The 18,543-nt window shown below is 44.3% G+C and overlaps 1 protein-coding gene across 4 annotated transcripts in view; it reads right to left on the bottom strand.

The window, feature by feature from the left end:
* The window catches only part of kif21b (kinesin family member 21B), a 69,167-nt gene extending 51,746 nt beyond the window's left edge, over positions 1-17,421 (bottom strand). For all 4 annotated transcript variants that reach the window (XM_088640209.1, XM_088640211.1, XM_088640210.1 and 1 more), the window contains exon 1: positions 17,046-17,421. In XM_088640209.1, the coding sequence (XP_088496335.1) occupies positions 17,046-17,086 (41 nt within the window). In that variant the 5' untranslated portion in view covers positions 17,087-17,421. The remainder of the gene's footprint in view (positions 1-17,045) is intronic.
* Between the last annotated feature and the right edge of the window lie 1,122 nt (positions 17,422-18,543).

Raw genomic sequence — 18,543 nt, 5'->3', positions numbered from 1 at the left:
CCTCTTACAGACTCACATGGCTTTCGAAGGCTTTCGCCCCGTCATAGACACTTCACAGCGCGTTGAGAGCCGAGTTTGGGGGGGATGGTACAATGTATTTTTTCTTCCGAAATACTGGGAAATTTGGATTAGCGGGATTCTTCAACCGAGCCAACTCGCACTTCTGCTTACAACGTGTTTCACTGTATTTCATCCATGCACATTAATGTTTGCATTGGGTCTGCGCCTTGGTACAACCGGGACGATTGCGCAGCGCCACATACGCCGACCATCCCTTCACTGAGCGGGAGAGAATAAAAAAGGCAAAAGCAAGAACAATAGATCAAACCCACACAATTCTTTCTTCGTCTGCCAGTCTGTTTCCTGCCCTGTCCCAGTGGGCAGGACAGCGACAGAGGCAGACCCTTTGACTGCTTATTTTTCTTTTTCCGCCGCGCAGGGGCTTCGGTAAACACCGGAAGAACGAAGCTCGGAGACCATGTGACAGATCAGGCTTTGTGACTTTGGTAACGCCACAGCAGGGGGAATTTTTGCTTCTGCGCCGGTAAGAAAGGATTCGCTTTGACAGCAGCCTGTTTGTTTTCTGGGCTACGACACAGGCCCAGTGTGGCCGTGGTCGCGCTGTGCCTTTTCTTTTAGACCCGTAGTATGTCTTTGAAGTCGCTCTGTGCTCCCAGTTATCGTCCCATTATCAAAGCACCACGATTTCACTGCGAGATAGCAAGCAACATCCACTCCCTTGTTCAACAACACTCAAGTTCTACTTTTCCGTATTCATGTTTTTTTTAAAGAAACGGTAGTTTTTTTGTCAGGACACATTTTTAAGGTGTCGTAAACAGTTCGGCAGTTCCCCTTTTTCATAGTTTCTTCTTTTAACCCTTCATTGCCTGTATTTGGTCGTGTGTAAAAGAATAGTAAGAGGTGTGGATGTATTGCAGGAATGCTTCCTTTAATATAAAAATAATTAAAGCGGACGATGTTGTACAACAATATTCAAAGGCAGCGTCCTGATAGGTCTTTCTGCACGTCTCTTGACTATACCCATATTTAACATTCTGATTATTAAGTTGACTGATGATTGTTTTATGCAATGTGTTCCAATTTCCACATTGCTTTATTAAATGTATGATATTATCCATTTTATTCATCTTTCAAGGATAAGTGAGATACCGTCACAGAATAATGATTTAGCTACAATAATTCAAACGTTCAATAAAAAGGCAGCATTTTCCCTATCCACACAAAGGAAAACCTTTCAAAGTGTGCACCTGGAATGTACATGTACCAACGATTATTTTTTTTTAGTGACACACAATTCACATCTGACTTTGGAAGCCAGACTCTGGCCGATGTCCTCTTCAAACCTGCAGTCTGAATTTTGGCAGGGCCCAATGTGCAGATTCAGAATCCAAAGCGTAATCAGGGTTAAAACAGTCTCTGCACAGGCTGATGCTCTACTGCGCAGGGAATGTAAACTTGAACTTAAATTGTCAAGCAAGACGATCCTCAATGGTTTTTTTTTAAATAAACCTCGAATTTGAATTGACTGTTGTCAACGGCTTTCATTTAATAAGTGAAAAATGCACTTTTCTGCAGTAAACTTGTCAATTTGCCACCAAATTATTGCAGAACCCTCTCTTGTGACTTGAGCGATGTCTTAATGCCAGTGTGAGGCAGACCCAGCACTGTCAGTAACCAAGACGTTATGGAGTGTCGTGGCCCATGACAAGACAGTGTTACCCACAGGAAGGAGAGCAGTATGATTAGGATTAGTAGCGTTTGCAACAAATCGGAACACCAGCTGTCCAGTACACCTGCACCTGATCCGGCAGCAGCCACTCAAACACAATGTCGCCAATATCATTAACGTGCACGCTTTCCAGCCAACACTAGGCAGTATGACAGGTCAGGCTTCATCAAAAAAAGAGCACCATTTAAACACTCTAAAGGCTCAATAGCCACTTCAAAAGCATGCGATTGGGCAGACCTCAGGAGGTATATCAGCAATGTGTTCTTGCACAGGAAGCATGCAGCACTTTCCTACAGAAAAGAGGGAGATGGTTTGAGTGGCTGGATCTCGTGTACAGATGTGTACAACCCCTGTGATGGGTGCAGCGCAGCTCCACTGCTGTCAGGATTAGACTGCAGTGGCTCTCGGGCTCAGAGCACATACAGAGCAGGAGAACTCGGCACTGTCTGGGGATCAAAGGGGTGACATACATTTGTAACATGCTCAGTGCCTCTAAGCTCATCAAAATCAGGTCAATCTTCCCCTCCCCTCTCCTCCCTTGGAACAATCACCCTTTTCTTGGCACATGCTTGCAGGAAATACAATAATGTTTTTAACCATCACAAACTGTCTGCTATAAACCTTGCCAAGGGAGAGGAGCCAAGAGTGGAGGTGGCTGTGCTTACTATTGATCTTTGCATTTGGAGCTCAGCCACGCTTTAGAAGAATCAGCAGAGCTCAGGCAGGTTTATTGCGAGTGACAACGCAGGCAGATCTTGCAAGTTCATGACTTGCGGGATAGCAATGACTTGAAAAGGACTAAAATGGCAGCTATATCATCCTGCAGCTCACAACGGGCAACCCACCGAAGCTAAAAGCAGGGTTGAGCCTGGCCAGGACCTGGGAAAGTTCCTGGGAAAGCTAGGGTTGCTGCTGGGATTGGTGTTAATGGGACCAGTAAGGAGCGATCACCCTGCACTCCTTCTATGCAGTCCACTATACCCTGAGCAGTACAGTAATGAGGACACTTTGCTGTAATAAAGATGCTGTCCTTCAGATGAGATGTAAAACAAAGGACCTGACTCTCTGTGGTCATTAAAAACCCAGGGTGTTTTTTCAAAAGAGTAAGGGTGTTACCCCAGTGTCCTGGCCAAATTTCACCCTTTCCTTTACAAGTCACGGCCTCCTAAAAATCCACATCTATGAACTGGCTTCAACACTTTGTTCTCCCCACTGATGGCTGGTGTGTGATGAGAGTACTGGTGCACTTTGACTGCCATTGCATCATCCAGGTGGGGGCTACACATTGATGATGGAGGAGGGCAGAAAGGAGCTGAAAAGCACTATATAAGTGTAAGGAGTTAATTATTATTAATATTGAAATGCAGCAATGCTTGGAACCAAATAGAGGCTACAGGCTTTCAGGAACAGCATGCATTTTAGGTGTGAGCTTTGAGATAAATTACTTTAAATATTTTTTTATCAACCAGTTAGCAGGCACCAGTTTTAAATATAAAAGCTTGGGGTACAAAGCACCACTACCCATACAAATTACACAATTCTACATTAAAGAGTATATTTGCTGCACACTTTTTTTACGTGTCATTATTTTTATGTATTCAATGAATGAGAAATCAGAAGCCGATTTCAAGACTTGGCTCTCCAGTAACAACTAACACAGTTGTTGGGCAGAAAATTTAACAGGTAAGCTGCTCCTCTGACAATCCTACCTTCAGGGCCATCTGATGCTATGCAAACCCCCACCATGGTGCCTGACAGTAGTGTTTGCTCCAGGAGAGGAGCAGTGCACCCATCATGGGTATGAGGTCAGGCTCACTGGTCTCAGCCCTACCCCTGGTGATGCTCTGCCACTTTGAGTTAACCCACTCGCAGGTGTCTGGTGATGTCACTCAGGTGTCATGGGTGGAAAGTTCATTAGCTGTTCATTTTATAAAGCTCCATTCCATACTGAAAGGAAAAGAAATAAAGCACGGAGTTTTGGCTATGGAATCTTCTTTGAGTGTCAGATGGAACGTTGTTTCTTTACCCTACAGCATGGAAAGTACCTCTACCTGTTCCCTTGCAGCCTACACATTCTGACGCAGCTACCTACTCCAATCAATTATAAAAAGAAGCCTGATACGCTTCTTTGTTCATCGCTCATCATTTAAAGGGTAGCTCAGCTGCTTTCTGCATGACTTGAATGCACACACTCTTCAAAGCCTAGTCTGACACTGTACGCCTTGCGTCCGGCGTGCCTATTGATTTCTATCAGTGACAGAACAGGCAGAGAAACACTGTTTCTGTTCCCTCTTCCCTTTGCAGAAGGACTTAAATGACATTATTTTAATAATATACCACAGGTGGTATTTGATGGTATCCTGTTAAATCAGAGAAACAGTAACCCAGTTCAGACCAGTTTGGAGCTTCACAGCTCTGATGATTCTGAAGCCCACTGAAAGGGCTGTGTGCTCTGCGTGTCGAGGCAATGCCTTAACAAGTGTTCAACACAGACCACAGCAAGCCAAGAGCATCAACTGGTGATGCAGAGGAGGACAGAATGGTCCGAGCTTAAGGTCACATTACAAGACTTTACATTAACAGCAAAGAAAGACTCCTGCCTGATTTATAAACGTCAGACTTTAAGCAGGGCCATGTCTTTTAATTGAAAGCCTCCTACAGAATGTCATGGACAAGAATAACTTTTACCACCTGAGTGGACAGTGGAGATAAGGCTCCTTCTGAAATTGTTGAGAGGGTGGGGGGAGGGGATGACTGACTTAATGAAAGCAGACTTTTGTTTACCATTTAGGTTAGGGCCATATCCTCCAATCCTCCAGGACTGTGGCATGTTTTAATGATCATATTGATTGCTTTTCGACAGTGAGCGATAATGGTACAGTAAGGCTGTTCCAGAGAAGTAGCCAAGAAGAAAAGTAGCAAATACCATGCAGCACAGCTAAGGGCACCCCATTAAAGAAATTAGAGTGAACCCCTTCGTTCTGCTTTTTAAGCTATTGATTACAGTGAAGAAATGCAGATCCAACAAAAGGAACTTAATTCCATTAGGAATCATTCCTAATCACCACTAACTTTATTTCAGCCTCAGTGCATTAGGGCAATCATTAATGTTTAATTACAATGCGGTCAAAATAGGACATTGTAACCGCAATGAGGATGTAAAGTCAGCATGAATACAATGGGTCTTAAGGAGCAGTCAAAAACATCTCAGTGGGCAAAAACAGGGTATGGATTAAGAAATTAACTATTGGGAAAATCAATATAAATTAAGGATGGTCATCTGGCAATTCCTCATTTAAGCTACCCAGGCAAAATTTTAAATTTGCATGTGTAAAGGCCAATGGCTGCCTTGTAATCACTGTACTAGAGATTAAGTAACGAACAAAACTACTCAATCAAGCCCTTGTCTTGTCTCAATGCAAAACTGTCTGACTGGTCTCTCTGCCCATTGTACAGCATCTGTGGTTGGAAGAATTTCCTACCACTGAACTGTCTGCCAACTGCACAAGACGTCTCAATAAAGTGGGGATGCAGTTCTAGATCGAAAGGGACAGCTGGTGAGCACAGGGCCCTGAGTGGCATCGCCAGATCACCTGCCACTCTTCTTTCCTTTCTCTCATCTCCGACGCACTCTGCCAGCGACCTGGGTACCGAGCTACCAGAGCCCGCTGCCAGGTCCTCATCCGAGTCTCGCCAGAGCCGGGCCAAAGCACACAGAAGGCAGATCATCACAGCCCAAATCCTGCCTCACATCTGCTACACGAGACGAATCCCTGCTGCCTCACTTCATTCCCGTCTATCCAACTGGAACACTGAGTTCCTCCATTACCATCCCTGCTCCTGCCCCCTGGTCAGTATTACTCCAATACAGGACTCCTCGACTTGCGTCCGGCTCCTTCCTCTCCACTAGACTTGTACCTACGAGTCTACCAGCTCCTTAATTACTTAATAATTAACAGGATCAATATAACAAGTAAGGAGCTGGCTTACGTATCAAAATGAAACAGATAAAGTAAAGGCTGCAAGTTGAGTGACCTTCCCCTAATGAATTTATAAATAAAACAATTATATATTGAGATTTCCTGTCCGTCTAGTCCTGCTTCGTCAGTTTGTCTCAATGAGCAGTAAGTACTCAAGATGCCCACAATTGTGCCTTTTGGTATCCTCACTATTATAATTCCATTCTTACACAAATCTGAAAACAATTCTAAGGCAACACGGTTAATTCCTCATTGAAAAGTAATGATTTGCAATTACAGGATAACGCAACTAAATCTCTTTAGTCTTGAACAGAAGAGACTACTTGGGTGGGAGGATTTCATGCAACAGTCCTGGCAAAGGCCAGAGCACTACCTCAGGGCCAAAATTAAAATACCTTTCAGCCATCAAAGACTAGCGATTTCTGAATTGAACAAATTCCCTGATTAATCCCTCAATAACTCCAAAATCATTCACCAGTGTAACCAGACCTTGAGGAAACTAAGCCATGTGGACAAGCCGGATGCAGCGGGCACTCTATTCTGCCTGTGCTGTGCAGGGTCTGAAACAATCCAAGCCATAGTGTTGAAGCAGATCCTGTGGGGCCACACAGAACTCCATGAGATCCTTGGATAGGTCGACTGCAATCAATCAAGAAAAAAGATCTTAGTGGGCTCTTTCCTACTTCAATTCTGATCTTATCGAATAATAAAATTATTAGCCTGCAGAATCGCCTATGCACCTGGAGTGACCCATGATGCAAGAATTTCTTTATACAACCCACTCCATTTCAGTTTCGACACCGAAGCTATCAGGGTCCCCTGACCACACTGTCTGCATACCAACCCTGGAGATAGGACCTACTGTATATTAAAGGTTTGACTGCACCCAAGTGCACACCTTCTGCCCTCCGCTGATGTGCCTGCTGCCTCAGGTCATGCAGGACTTGAGTGAAACATGCAGGCAGTCCATGTAGGTATGGAGGCGAGCCTGGCCATTCGGTGCACTTGACAGATCTGACGTAATACCAGCGCTGCTCTCAATGCAGCTGGAACTGTCATTATAGTATCAGTTCAGCATCTATTCTCAACAATGACCCTCGAGAATCCCACAGAGGCATGGAGAACTCGATTCTGACAGGGGGGCCGTTGAGGATAGGGTTTCTAGCGATTGCAGACAACTAAAGGAAGATTTGCACACAATGCAGAGGTGACAACAAATAAAGCGGTGGGCAGGGGACAGACAGAAGAGCAGCTTTGAACAAAACCTAGAAACCAAAACAGAAAAAATTAACATCACCAAAACAAAGATCTCTCGCTCTCTCGCTCTCTCGCTCTCTCCACCTCTCTCTCCACCCAGGTGGAATCAACTCATTCAAGAGCCATAGCAAGAACTGCTGCTGCAAATCTAATTTTCCAGCAAACGTTCTAACAGAAAACCTGAGGAAACATTATTTGAATTGATTATAGTGGGGGGAAATTGCATTTCACATGCGTGCCTGCAGAGTGCCATTCCCGTGATTTGTAAGTGCAGGCAGCAGCTCTTTTTCATTTTACTGCAGTAGTTTAAAGACATTATACAGCTGTAAAACAGCCTCTACAGGCAGAAACAGGCATTAAGCTACGCTACACGGATAGAGTTCACAATGGGGAATCTAGAAGCCTCCCTTAATATCTTCAATAACCCTTCTCCAGACCAACACAATGAGAAGGAATAAAACTGTCGTGCAATTAAGGATAGGATTGCCAAACACTAAAACTCTGTCCTTAACATTAAACATCTGTACAAAAAATCTCTACTTTATGATGCACATAATAGGTCATTTGCAGACCTTCATAGCACCAGGAGTAGTTATCTAATGCTCCCTGGGGAATGGTTCAGGGATCTCCTACCCTGGTCCTGGAGAGCCCCAGTCCTGTTAATCTTACAGGTTACAGGTCACTAGGTTTGTAAAAGATTGACAACAGCAATATGCCACTGAGTAATTAAACAAATAATCTGTTCAATTAAGAGACCTCTGATCCTCGAGGGCTGAAGAGAAGTCAGTATTTACTGTTCGCTGAATGACTTAATTCAACAACACAAAGCAATTGCTGCATGTCCTTAGAAAGTGACGATTTAATAGTGACCTACAAAACCCACTGGACTGGGCTTCTCCAGGACAAGGGTGGGAGACTCCTGTCAATCCTGTGATCCACTGGGAAGTGCTTTTTGAGACAAGGGCGTCCCACATGAGAAAAATGCCACCGCCTGCACACACTGGCACGTCTCCGCATCAGTTAGGCGCTAGCGTGGCCCAACACGTGCCACTTCATCCACAGTCAATCGCTTCAGTATCTGCCCTTGTACAAAAAGCAAGTGTACGCATGGCGCTCCCCTGACTCAAAGAGCTGAGAGGAATAGGGGAGCTAGTGAGTTCATTCACACCCCCCACACAGCAGCTCAGTCAGAGAGCTCAAGTCCCACTGGCATCCTTTCAGCTCGGCTGTGAAAAGCACAAGGCCAGGGGACTAACAAGACAGCCAGCCCCATTCTGAAACACTGGGAAACACTGGGGCCACCTGACCCCCCTTTCAGCCACAATCACACTCCATTTAAACCCCGGGTTTGTGTCAGTATATCAGGGATCAAGACAACACAATGACAAAAACAAAGCCCCTGCAGAGATTGCACACATCATGGCATTCGACGGATCAAAACAAAATAATTTTAACACAAACTGGATTTCCAGTATGTCCTCTTTACTTCACTGAAAACTTCAGTGATGGACACGTGAAAAAACACAGGTTACTGAATCACAGGGTGTGCTTACTTTTTCACACAAGGCTACAGAATGTTGGATGATTTTGTGTTTAATAAATGAAGTGTAAAATGTGCGTGTGTCATCTGTCACATGAGGGTAGATTTTGTCTGCTGTTAGGATTGGGTGAGGACTAGATGAAGGTCAGATATGTCTTAATATGTAAAACCACAGAAAGGGGTGTACTTTCTTTTTCACATCAACGTATGTATGTTTACAGTGAATATCTCTTAGAATTTACAAACCTATGGAAAGATAAACTAAGGAAGGGCTCTTTTGCAGAGGAAAAGGAGGCTTACGCAAGCTAAGCATCAGAGATCGTGACTCAGGTTTGACGTTTGCCCCCTATATTAAACTTGATGCTGAGAAAAGAAACAACGCACATTTTCATCAATTGCACCTTCTTTTCTCCCCCGCCACCACCTTTACCGGAAACGCATCGAATTCAATATGGAAAAATCAAGTGTTAAACTGCAGAAACAAAGTTCTGAAGGAACATGAAGGTCATTAATCGCCACGCCAGCGAAGCCCCGCATATCTTGAAACAAGAGCTCTGAACAGGAAACCCGCAGCACACAAGGTTACAGTGTCCTCTGCAAGGTGTTCTTTCTCCCGCAGGACCCAGACAAGGTGAGGCTGGGAAATCTGAGCCGGGCCGCCATTCTGCTGAATGCCGGAGTTGAAGATCAGTGAACCGCCAGTTCAGCTGAACAGTGTGCTTTACCCAGATATTTCAATAGCTGAGGGGCACCCAAGTTCCAGTGGGGGAGGACTGGATCTCCAGAGGATTTGCACGCCTATTTATTCCGTCACCAGGCCAAAATGCCTGGGAACAGAACAGTGATCAGCAGCTCGATTCAGTAGCTAAAGATCTCCAGGCTGAAACAGGAATAAAGATCACTGTGGCCTCTGAGGAGCCGATTTTGAGCACCACTGCAACCATTTAAAATGCAGCATGCAGGTACAGATACAGCCAGGTACATTCAAATAAAGGCCCATCGAAAATGGCAGAATTTCTCCACAATATCTCAAAACCCATCCTGGGGACCCTAAGACTTTTGAATCAGCAAGTTCTAAACAGATCTACTGAGCTGTAGACAAAACCAGGAGCTGTTCAGGAAAAATCAGGTGGGACCAAAATTAAAAATACCTTTCAGCCATCAAAGACTAGCGATTTCTTAATTGAGCAAATTCCCTGATTAATCCCTCAGTAACTCCAAAGGGTGGGGAAAAAGTCTACAGGCGGCCTCGAGGACTAACCAGAAGGGGGCTTCAAGAGTGAGGCTGGCAGTCCTGCTGTAAACCAAGAAGATAAAATATGAGCATTCTGCATGACTGCCTGAACTGGGGCCCTGCACTGTAAAGTGGTCAAACAGAGATGCCCTCCGCTCAAGCAAGCGATGCGCGTTACAGCCTCTGCTTTACCCATTTGTCCTCTCGATTTTACGAGTCACGTGGTGCGGACGCAGAGCTGCTAACACCCTCCCTCCTCGAGAGCTAATAAAATTCCTCTCGTCCCCCCGAAGTGCCACTCTTCAAAACACAACAGCCCTTGTTAGAAAGGGCACCAATTATTTGAATGTATTTTTTTTTAGTCCTCATGACTATTTTGTACAACCCCCTGTGCAAACTTGTGAGCTTCCTGTTGTGGCAGAGATGGAAAACAAATTCATTATTAATGTGTGCCTTTTAGCCAGAAGCATAATGTATTGATTCTGCACAGACAGAATTGTTTTCTGGAAGCAACAAACATGCATGAGGCACTAACAGGGACAGGCATTTCCATAGTTATAGAAGCCTCAAGGGGGTAGGGGGGGGTTCTGACTGAAATAATAAGGTCCCCTGCCCAGTAAAACCACCAACGCCTATTCTGTTCTCCGTGTTCAGAAATTTCCTGGGGCGTTTCTGTGTAACAGTAAACTGAGGGAGTCACAGAAGGGATGCCATCCCCACTCTGAATTCTAGACAGTGCAAGACTCTGCAGTCACATGGTGCAGTTGTCCACTGTTTATGAAGTGGCGCTGTGAATGCCCAGAGATCGCAAATGACCAGGAAAGAATCCCAGCAAGAGCAGGGAGAGCTGTTATTGTCAAATTTGCAATCCGCAAACGTCTAACAATCCATTCCTTGGCTGTAGGATTGTGCTACTGACTATTGCCTCTCGGAGACTAGAGACAATGCATCAACTTCAACCTCTTAATCCGCTTACTACAGAAGATGCTTAATTGCCAGCTGGAGTTCCATTCAAGCAGCTTTTAACAGAAGGAGCCGCCTCCTTCTTGGGCTACTGTATGCAAACCGCTACACTCCTAACAGGCCAGAGACAGCAAACGAATTCTCGACATGCCTGAAGCTGTCAAACAGACTTCATATTTCCATATATAAAATGAGATAAATGAGATGCCCTCATTATTTATCATTCTATCCCATAGTCTGCATGAGCTCTTCATGAAACACACAGCAGAACAGCTTTTGTATCAGTTTAACAGAACGACTGGTTTATTCATTATTCACGTGAGACTGACAGCAGTGAGAAGATGGTGACAGAAAGAGCAAAAAAGGGAGATGGGGGAGAAGTCGAACATACAAAGACAAAAAGTATTTTCTTAAGGCACTATATTTCTCTGCAGGGTGTGTTTTATCCAAAGCTGCTTTTCAATAATGCGAGAAAGGGCCCTTTAACACTTTAAATGCCATCCTCATGTTCCTAAGGATGTGTGCTTTGAGGTCAGGCTTTTAAAAGCTTTTTATTCATTTTTCCCTCTAGCTTCCTACAAGCAAAACCCGTCATCAGACCTGATGAAAAGATCAGAAAAATAGAACAAGATCGCTTTTTTTCATACAGTATGTGCCTTCGAAATGCAATAACTAGTTCCCCAACTTGAATACAGCTGGGAAGTTGGAGACAAACAACATCACCACATTTTAGACTTAAACATAGGAAAGAAATGACTGTGAAAGTCAGATGAAATGAATGCAAAGTTCATCCTGCTGGCAGTCTGCACTAACACTGGACAAGGAGCCTAGGATGGAGTCTTTTAAAAAAACAACTACACCCTCACTCTTTTTAAGAAGACCAACATAAGTATCCCAATTCCCTTTAACCCACAGAATGAGTCAGAATAGTAGATCTAACGCTGACAAGCTGAAGGAAACGATGCTTCCAAACTTCATGCCTTCAGGACCTTAGACAGCAATCCAACAGCCACAGAGAGGTCTTTATGAGATGGGTGGAAAGAGTGCCATGCAGAATAACTGTTGTGCTGCCAGGACACCTGAAGTCAGAGCTGTAGCTAGGGCAACAGTGCTGGCTCTGGTTCTTGCTCTGCATCTTTTAGATGATGTTTCTGGATAACAACCTCCTTTGCCTCCACGTTTTAAAAGGGACGCAGCTGCAGGCCCTTCAACCCCGTAATCCTTGGCGACATGTTAATAGTTAATAAATGCATGTCTTTGTTGGGCCCTCTGAGAGCTCATGTTTATTTTCTACAGCAGCCTTTTGACACTAAAACAGAAGGGGACACTTCCTGCTCAACCCCCCCCCCCCCTTCCTCCCACCCCATCTCTTCCTCTTTTTCTCTAAAGCACAACTGGTCCTTTATCCTTATCTGATCTCCGTCCAAAACAGCAGCAAGCGGAGAATTGATTTGCTTACCGGACAGCGTCAATTGGCTCTTTTCGGTTCAAATTCCCCCACACCAACCTTCAGAGATCAGCCAGGAGTCTGTAACTCTGCTCACAAGCCAGAGCATGCTTTTCTCAGAAGGAAAACCATGATAAAAAAGGAACATACAGAAGGCACTCTCCTACAAATACAGTATATACAGGGGTGCCCAATATGTGCAATGGGGCCCTGTAAGAGCCAGAATTTAAAGGGAAATCAGGGATTGTAGGCAAAACTGTGCTTAATAATCAGAAAATGCATATAACATCCAAGCATTTGTACAAATGTGCATCTTGTATCCTTTCTGAAACGTCTGTATTTCTGTCTGCGATGGGGGCGTTGCACCCTGTTGTCATTTGCTTCTTCCTGCACAAACATACACTGGAGCCATTGTTTGGAGGCATCTGCACACTCACACAACACAACGCACCTTCGCGGATGACATTTAACGCTAAATGAGGGAAAGGTTAAAGAAAAAAAACACTGGACAACTAAGCGCAGCACATGGGCATAGCAACCATCAGTGAGAAGCCGTAGTGGAAAGTTGAGCAAAAAGCAGGGCTGAGCAGGGGCCGTAAAACAACACAGGGGCCATGTCCACATCCTTCCTGCCAGTGCCGCTTCCTGGAGAGTCTTCGAGCCATCGGCGCCCCGCCCAGCGACGGCAGGAGGCAGCTGGGAGGAGCCGCCCGGCCCACGTGGCCGAGAGGAAGCAATCGAGTGGCAACGCACAGATTGGAGGCACGAAAATCCCTCCAGAACAAACTCATCAGCAAACCAAGAGGGGGAAGACATTAGGAGCCGAGACTCATCAAGCTCACGCCGAGCAGGAAACCAAACGAGACTTTCTGCTTGGTCACGGCTTGATTCACAGCAGGTCCAGCACCACCGCGTGGGTCAACTCAAGCTTTTTAACGTTTTAGGAAAACAGCAATACGCAGTTGAAATAACACTGAATATACTGCTTTACTGCTCCATCAGTACAGCTGGTGAGCCTCTAAGATTTATTTTTTCTCCTGCAATTCACCACGAGCACATCCACCCTCTGTTTCAGCCTCATCTGAGATGGCTATCAGGGTGGAAAGACAAGGTAGAAAGCTGTTGAGTTGGGATCACGAGCGCCCGGCTGCAAAGGACTTTATATGTTTAAAGTGCCAATAACCTCTAGTAGTCTGGGGCACCTTCTAATTTCGCATGATCATAATGTCAAAAAACTGCCGGTTGCTCTCATATATTCACAATAAAGAAGCCCCACAAAAATTATTCCACTACATAATACTAAAAATCAATATCTATTATTAGCAAATAAGTCACTGAAACTGTAAAGTCACCTAGCTTTTCTTCCACATTATCCCCATGGGTGCTGTGGACTTGCACTCAACGAACAGTATCTCAGCCAAATGACTGGCAATAATTCAACATCCATTAGGCACAACATTTCTAGGATAATTCCAAGAACAATTATGTAACAAATTCACAGTAAGATTTTTCGTTTCTCCATGTTTCACGTTTTCACATGAACCCCTATTGTGGGCATCCTGACCTCTACTTCCTGTAATCGTGGACAGACGACGGGCTGACAGAGGAGGGCTCACAGTCAGCCGAGCATTCCTGAGGCAGTCTTGCGCAGACAGTTTTAAGCCTCAGCTGAACTAATTACCTCCCAGATCACATCACTTAAACTCCGTCTTCCTGCAGTTTCATACAATGCCCTTTGTGCCCACATGTAAGCCCAACCAAAATCTGTTTTAGAATGCCTCTCATCCTGAAACCAGCATCTGGGTCATCTTTCTCATCCTCTTGCAAGGCGATGTCTTCAATTTTTGACAAAAGCAAAATAAGAAGCTCACGAGTGACACTTAATTTCTAGACATGGGTCCTGCTCAGATCTGACTTTTACCTTCTTCCACTGCACGAGCATTTGATCTGTTCTCTTTTTTTAGGAGGTAAAATACCTCAATGTTAATAAGCACCCCCAGCTGCAGATAGCACCAGGTCAGGCCATTTCATTGCGAGTCTCTGTAAACGACTGTAATTTCCACAGAGGCAGCAAAATCCTTTTATCTCATCTCTTCAGGGGATTCATGTCAGAAACATACATTAAAATTAGAAAGCACAAATCAGGCTAAAGATAACCACCACTATCTCAGTCTAAAATATGCAGTTATTTCAGGCAAATGTATTCATTCCTTTTTGTCTGTTTATAAGGCAGTCTAAACGCATTGCAGTCAGGTTAGCCCCCATCACACTCAGTTTCCCAATCAGCCCCTCGGTGTCTGAGCGCAGCTCTTGCAGCTGAAAATTAAACATTCACCCGTTAACCTACGATATCCACTGCTCCAACTCCATCCCACAAAAACACAAACGCATAATGAAAATTAATGTCATTAACAAACAAATGGCACTTTTGCATCTCTACTCCATAACCCCTCCTTGGAAGGTAAACTGCTATCAAAGAGAAGCAGCACAAGAAGGCACACCGGGCTATATTCAGAGGTCAAAGGTTGCCGATTACCATTAATCTTGGACTGTCCATCATTAATGTAGGAAAAGCCCTGCAGGCTTGCTTAGATTAATCAACACTGAATTAGACAAGCAAGAATATCAATTTTAAAAACATCAAATGCTCACATTCTTGTGGTCCCCAAGGGCTCATGGGATACAGAGTTGCCATCGCTGAATTTTGTACCACAGAGAGAAAGGGCAGCAGGAGAGAAAAGGGAGACAGGAGGGCAGACAAACAGGAGCATACTGGTACAAGTGGCCGTCCCGGTCGGTTTGCAGTATCACACACTGTACTGTGGACAGGATTCATCGGCTGTAGACAGCGGCAAAAGCCTTTCAATCTGAAAGCAATTATTTTTTTTTTGCAAAATCCCATATCTTAGGATTTCCCATGAAAATGGCTTCACTCCCAAAGGCCCATGGGTTGCAGATTTGTGTCCCAATCAGTGTTCTGCCTGTTGTGTATTTCACATCCTGTCAGTAATTGAGACAGGAGCGTTTTTCAGCTGGAACTGTCTAAACAGAGCGTAGGAGGAGGGAGGGGGAGGGAGAGGGTGGGGGTCAAGGGGGGGGGGGGGGGGGGGGGGGCATTTAACCAAATGTAACTGTAGATAATTGTTGCGTTTGTAAAGCGCTGTTCATTAAAAATGATCCCCAAAATGCTGAAAGAGGAATGGATCCACTTGAAGACTGTCCCACCTGGGTGACGCCTGCCTGCCATTCTGCGACAGCAGCCCCGCTACACTGCAGATCAGGAGCACATGCAGTCAGGTGAAGAAATTACCTCACCATTTTAATCAAGGAAGAACTTTAGGGAGGCCAGACTGTGCAAGCCTACACTAGAATTTAACACTGAGGTTAACACCATTACTCTTTCGAAAAGACGGGATCTTTAATGACCTCGGTTTGCAAACCTCATTCAAAGGACAACCTGTCCTACTGCACAGTATCTATCGGCACTGTATGGTTTTAGGAACCAGATTTATTTAGCGTATTTTAATACGCCTACAACCTTCTGCAATTCACCTTCCAATTCACTAACCTCAAGTTCAGGAACATCTAAATTTGGTGAGCTTTAAAAACTAAACCAATATTAAGTGGCTGTGACTTGGCAACATTTACCAATCGATTTTTATACATTTATACGTGTTAATGCATAGTGCACTCCATTTTTAGCATTGCAACTCCAGACAAAGGCGGGACTCAGTAATGTTCAGTCTCAGAGTTAATATTCCACTGCAGAGTACAGGGGTCTAACCTGAAGGCACCGAGGCAATTACGAGATCACAGTCTAACTGGAGACGCGGCTAGAGCAGCTAAATTATCCTATCGAATTTTAAAAAAGGGGTTTAATTCTCCACCCCAATTTGACTGCTGACACCTTAAAACAATTCGCAACATACCGACTCACGCTGGGATAAAGACAAAACGCCGCTTTCCCATTACTGTCTTACAATTACAAAATAAACAGTAATACCAGAACAACCGCCATTATTGATAACTCCTACATGCCAATCAGAAAGACTAACATTTTTCATTATACCCTACATTGGTCTATACGCTTTACAACGTAAAGCGTTGTGTTCGGTTCCTGTATTTATCATCAACAATACATATCCCCTGCTATTCAACAGCAGCCTACTATTGTTGACTATTCCTGCACCCGTTTTAAATAAAGGATAAATATTCAATTTCTGTGCTTTGCCGTAAACGCAGCTCTCTTTGTGTGACACGTACGGTAAATGCTGCAACGCCTGATATTTTGTAACAATCTTTTTTAAGAACTAAAATGGAGAACACGCAAAAATACTGAAGTGAGATTACACCCTAGAGAAAGAAGTGTCCGTGTAGCAATCCGTGCATGACACTCCTTCTCTCTTTTTGCCAACGGGAGGGAGAAAATGTAAGGAGATGTTATAGAAAGGTGGAGAAAGAAATGTGTGAGCAGCTATCGGCGCCTACCGCACCTGTGCTGCAGCTATGAAGATGCAAGTTTAAACACAAAACAAATCGTGCCGCTGAGAACAATGAGAGTAAGGAGTGGGACTATTAAGAGTTAAACTGCGTTAGATTACTATACAATATTATATCGCTGTGAATAAACCGACTCACGGCGTGTTTGCAGCTGTCAAATTGCGAGAAAAGGCGGAAAGAGTGCGCCTTCGTACCACCCAGTGCTAATATTAGAAATGTATTAAAAATAAAACTATTGTACGATATTACCCAGGACACAATTATTGGCGACAGCCGCATTATGCCACTGCAAAGGTCGATTCCGCGCTGTACAGGTTTTTATAGCACACTGGGTCATTTTACAACGTCCATTCAGAAACACACGTCTGTCTTACCTTAAAGAGACCTTCACACAGCAGTCGTTTTGAGTCGCCATTCCTGCGTCTTTCAAGAATTAATCTCTGTGATTAATGTTGTTAAATACAATGGCTGCCACTGTATGTTTTATTTTTAAAAATACTCGAGAGATGCTTTTAAAACAGCGCAGATTAGCAAATACCGGTCGCGTTAAAAGCGGGCATCATTACAGCCATAATACAGCCTGCAAAAAAAAAAAGTCTTCCTTTTGGCCCTAGCTGTGGAAACTGTCATGTTGTTGGTAGCTGTGTTACGAGACTGTCTTTTTTTCTCTCTCACGCAGCTACATCCTGTTAAAATGCATCAGCACTTATCAGCTAGCGGCCACAAAAGCATTCATTCTACCTCTCTCGCTCACAGGCATCGAGTATTACTGCTACGCTGCTAAGCATAAAGGGGCGGTGTTGCACTCGATTGACAGCCACCTTAGCCATACAAACCTGAGGATCCCGCCCCTCGACAAAACCCCAAACCAATCGTGGCCTTTGACGGTCCCACCGTTCATGAAGGTGCTGAGAGGAGACGAGTCGGGGTCAGGATGGACACCCCCCATGTTAATTCAGGAGCTACCGAGTTTTAATGCGCGACAGCATCTGAGACGCATTAAACGGTCATAAAGGGGGGGATGTTTCCCAGGGTCTCCACAAAAGGTCGGGAGGGCAGGGTTTTAACACCCGCGGGGTCGAAGGCCAACGAAAAACAGCTTTTCGCTGCGGTAAATGAAGCCTACAGTTCCGAAGTTGTAATTTTTGTCTGTTTTTATGTACAGTAGTTGTAAGGCTGGTTCGCTTTAGTTGGGATTCCAAAGAGTCCTAAGTCTTCCTGTCGAAATCCAACATCTTTCTGCAAACTCAGTGTCTTAGTGTAAGATAATGAAACAGCATTATTGTGGTAGTACCACTCCCTCTTATCTCTGAAAAACATCTTTAAATGTCCTAAATTCTCTTGTATCATCAGCAAAGGCTGAAAGTGTTATTTTTGCAATGTCCTGTGAGAGGCTCAGAGGCGCGCATTCTCATGCACGCACTAGATTCCTGGACAGATTAATATTCTGCTGTAAAACGGATAAGCCTCAATCCTCTCTGAAGTATTGAACTATAATAAGTAAGCAGCTCCTGCTGCGTAAATCTGCAATGTTGCATAACTCCAGATACGTGAAAATCCTGATCCTAACGCTGTGTGATTGTGTTACTGACAAATGACAAGTTTCAGTACACACGGCTCTATACTGCAGTAAACTGCTCGCTTACAACAATATTTCTCATTCTTTACTTGGAGGACTACTGTGTCTTCTGATTTTGCTCGAGACAGTTTCTGAAAAATCAACGAAATAATTGTTCAGAAAATTGTAATACATCAGGTTGCAGTGAGTGGGGTAGTGTCTGCGCAGTTATCATGCAAATATAAGGCATAACCTCTGAAAAGCCATTTCCCAGCTTCTTGTTAATTTAAAAAAGTATCTGGAATCTGATTACA

This window comes from Lepisosteus platostomus, chromosome 7 (assembly GCF_059453375.1).
Source record: "Lepisosteus platostomus isolate fLepPlt1 chromosome 7, fLepPlt1.hap1, whole genome shotgun sequence".
NCBI lineage: Eukaryota > Metazoa > Chordata > Actinopteri > Semionotiformes > Lepisosteidae > Lepisosteus > Lepisosteus platostomus.
The sequence above is the reverse complement of the archived record's forward strand: the minus strand, read 5'-3'. Positions and strand labels throughout refer to the sequence as shown.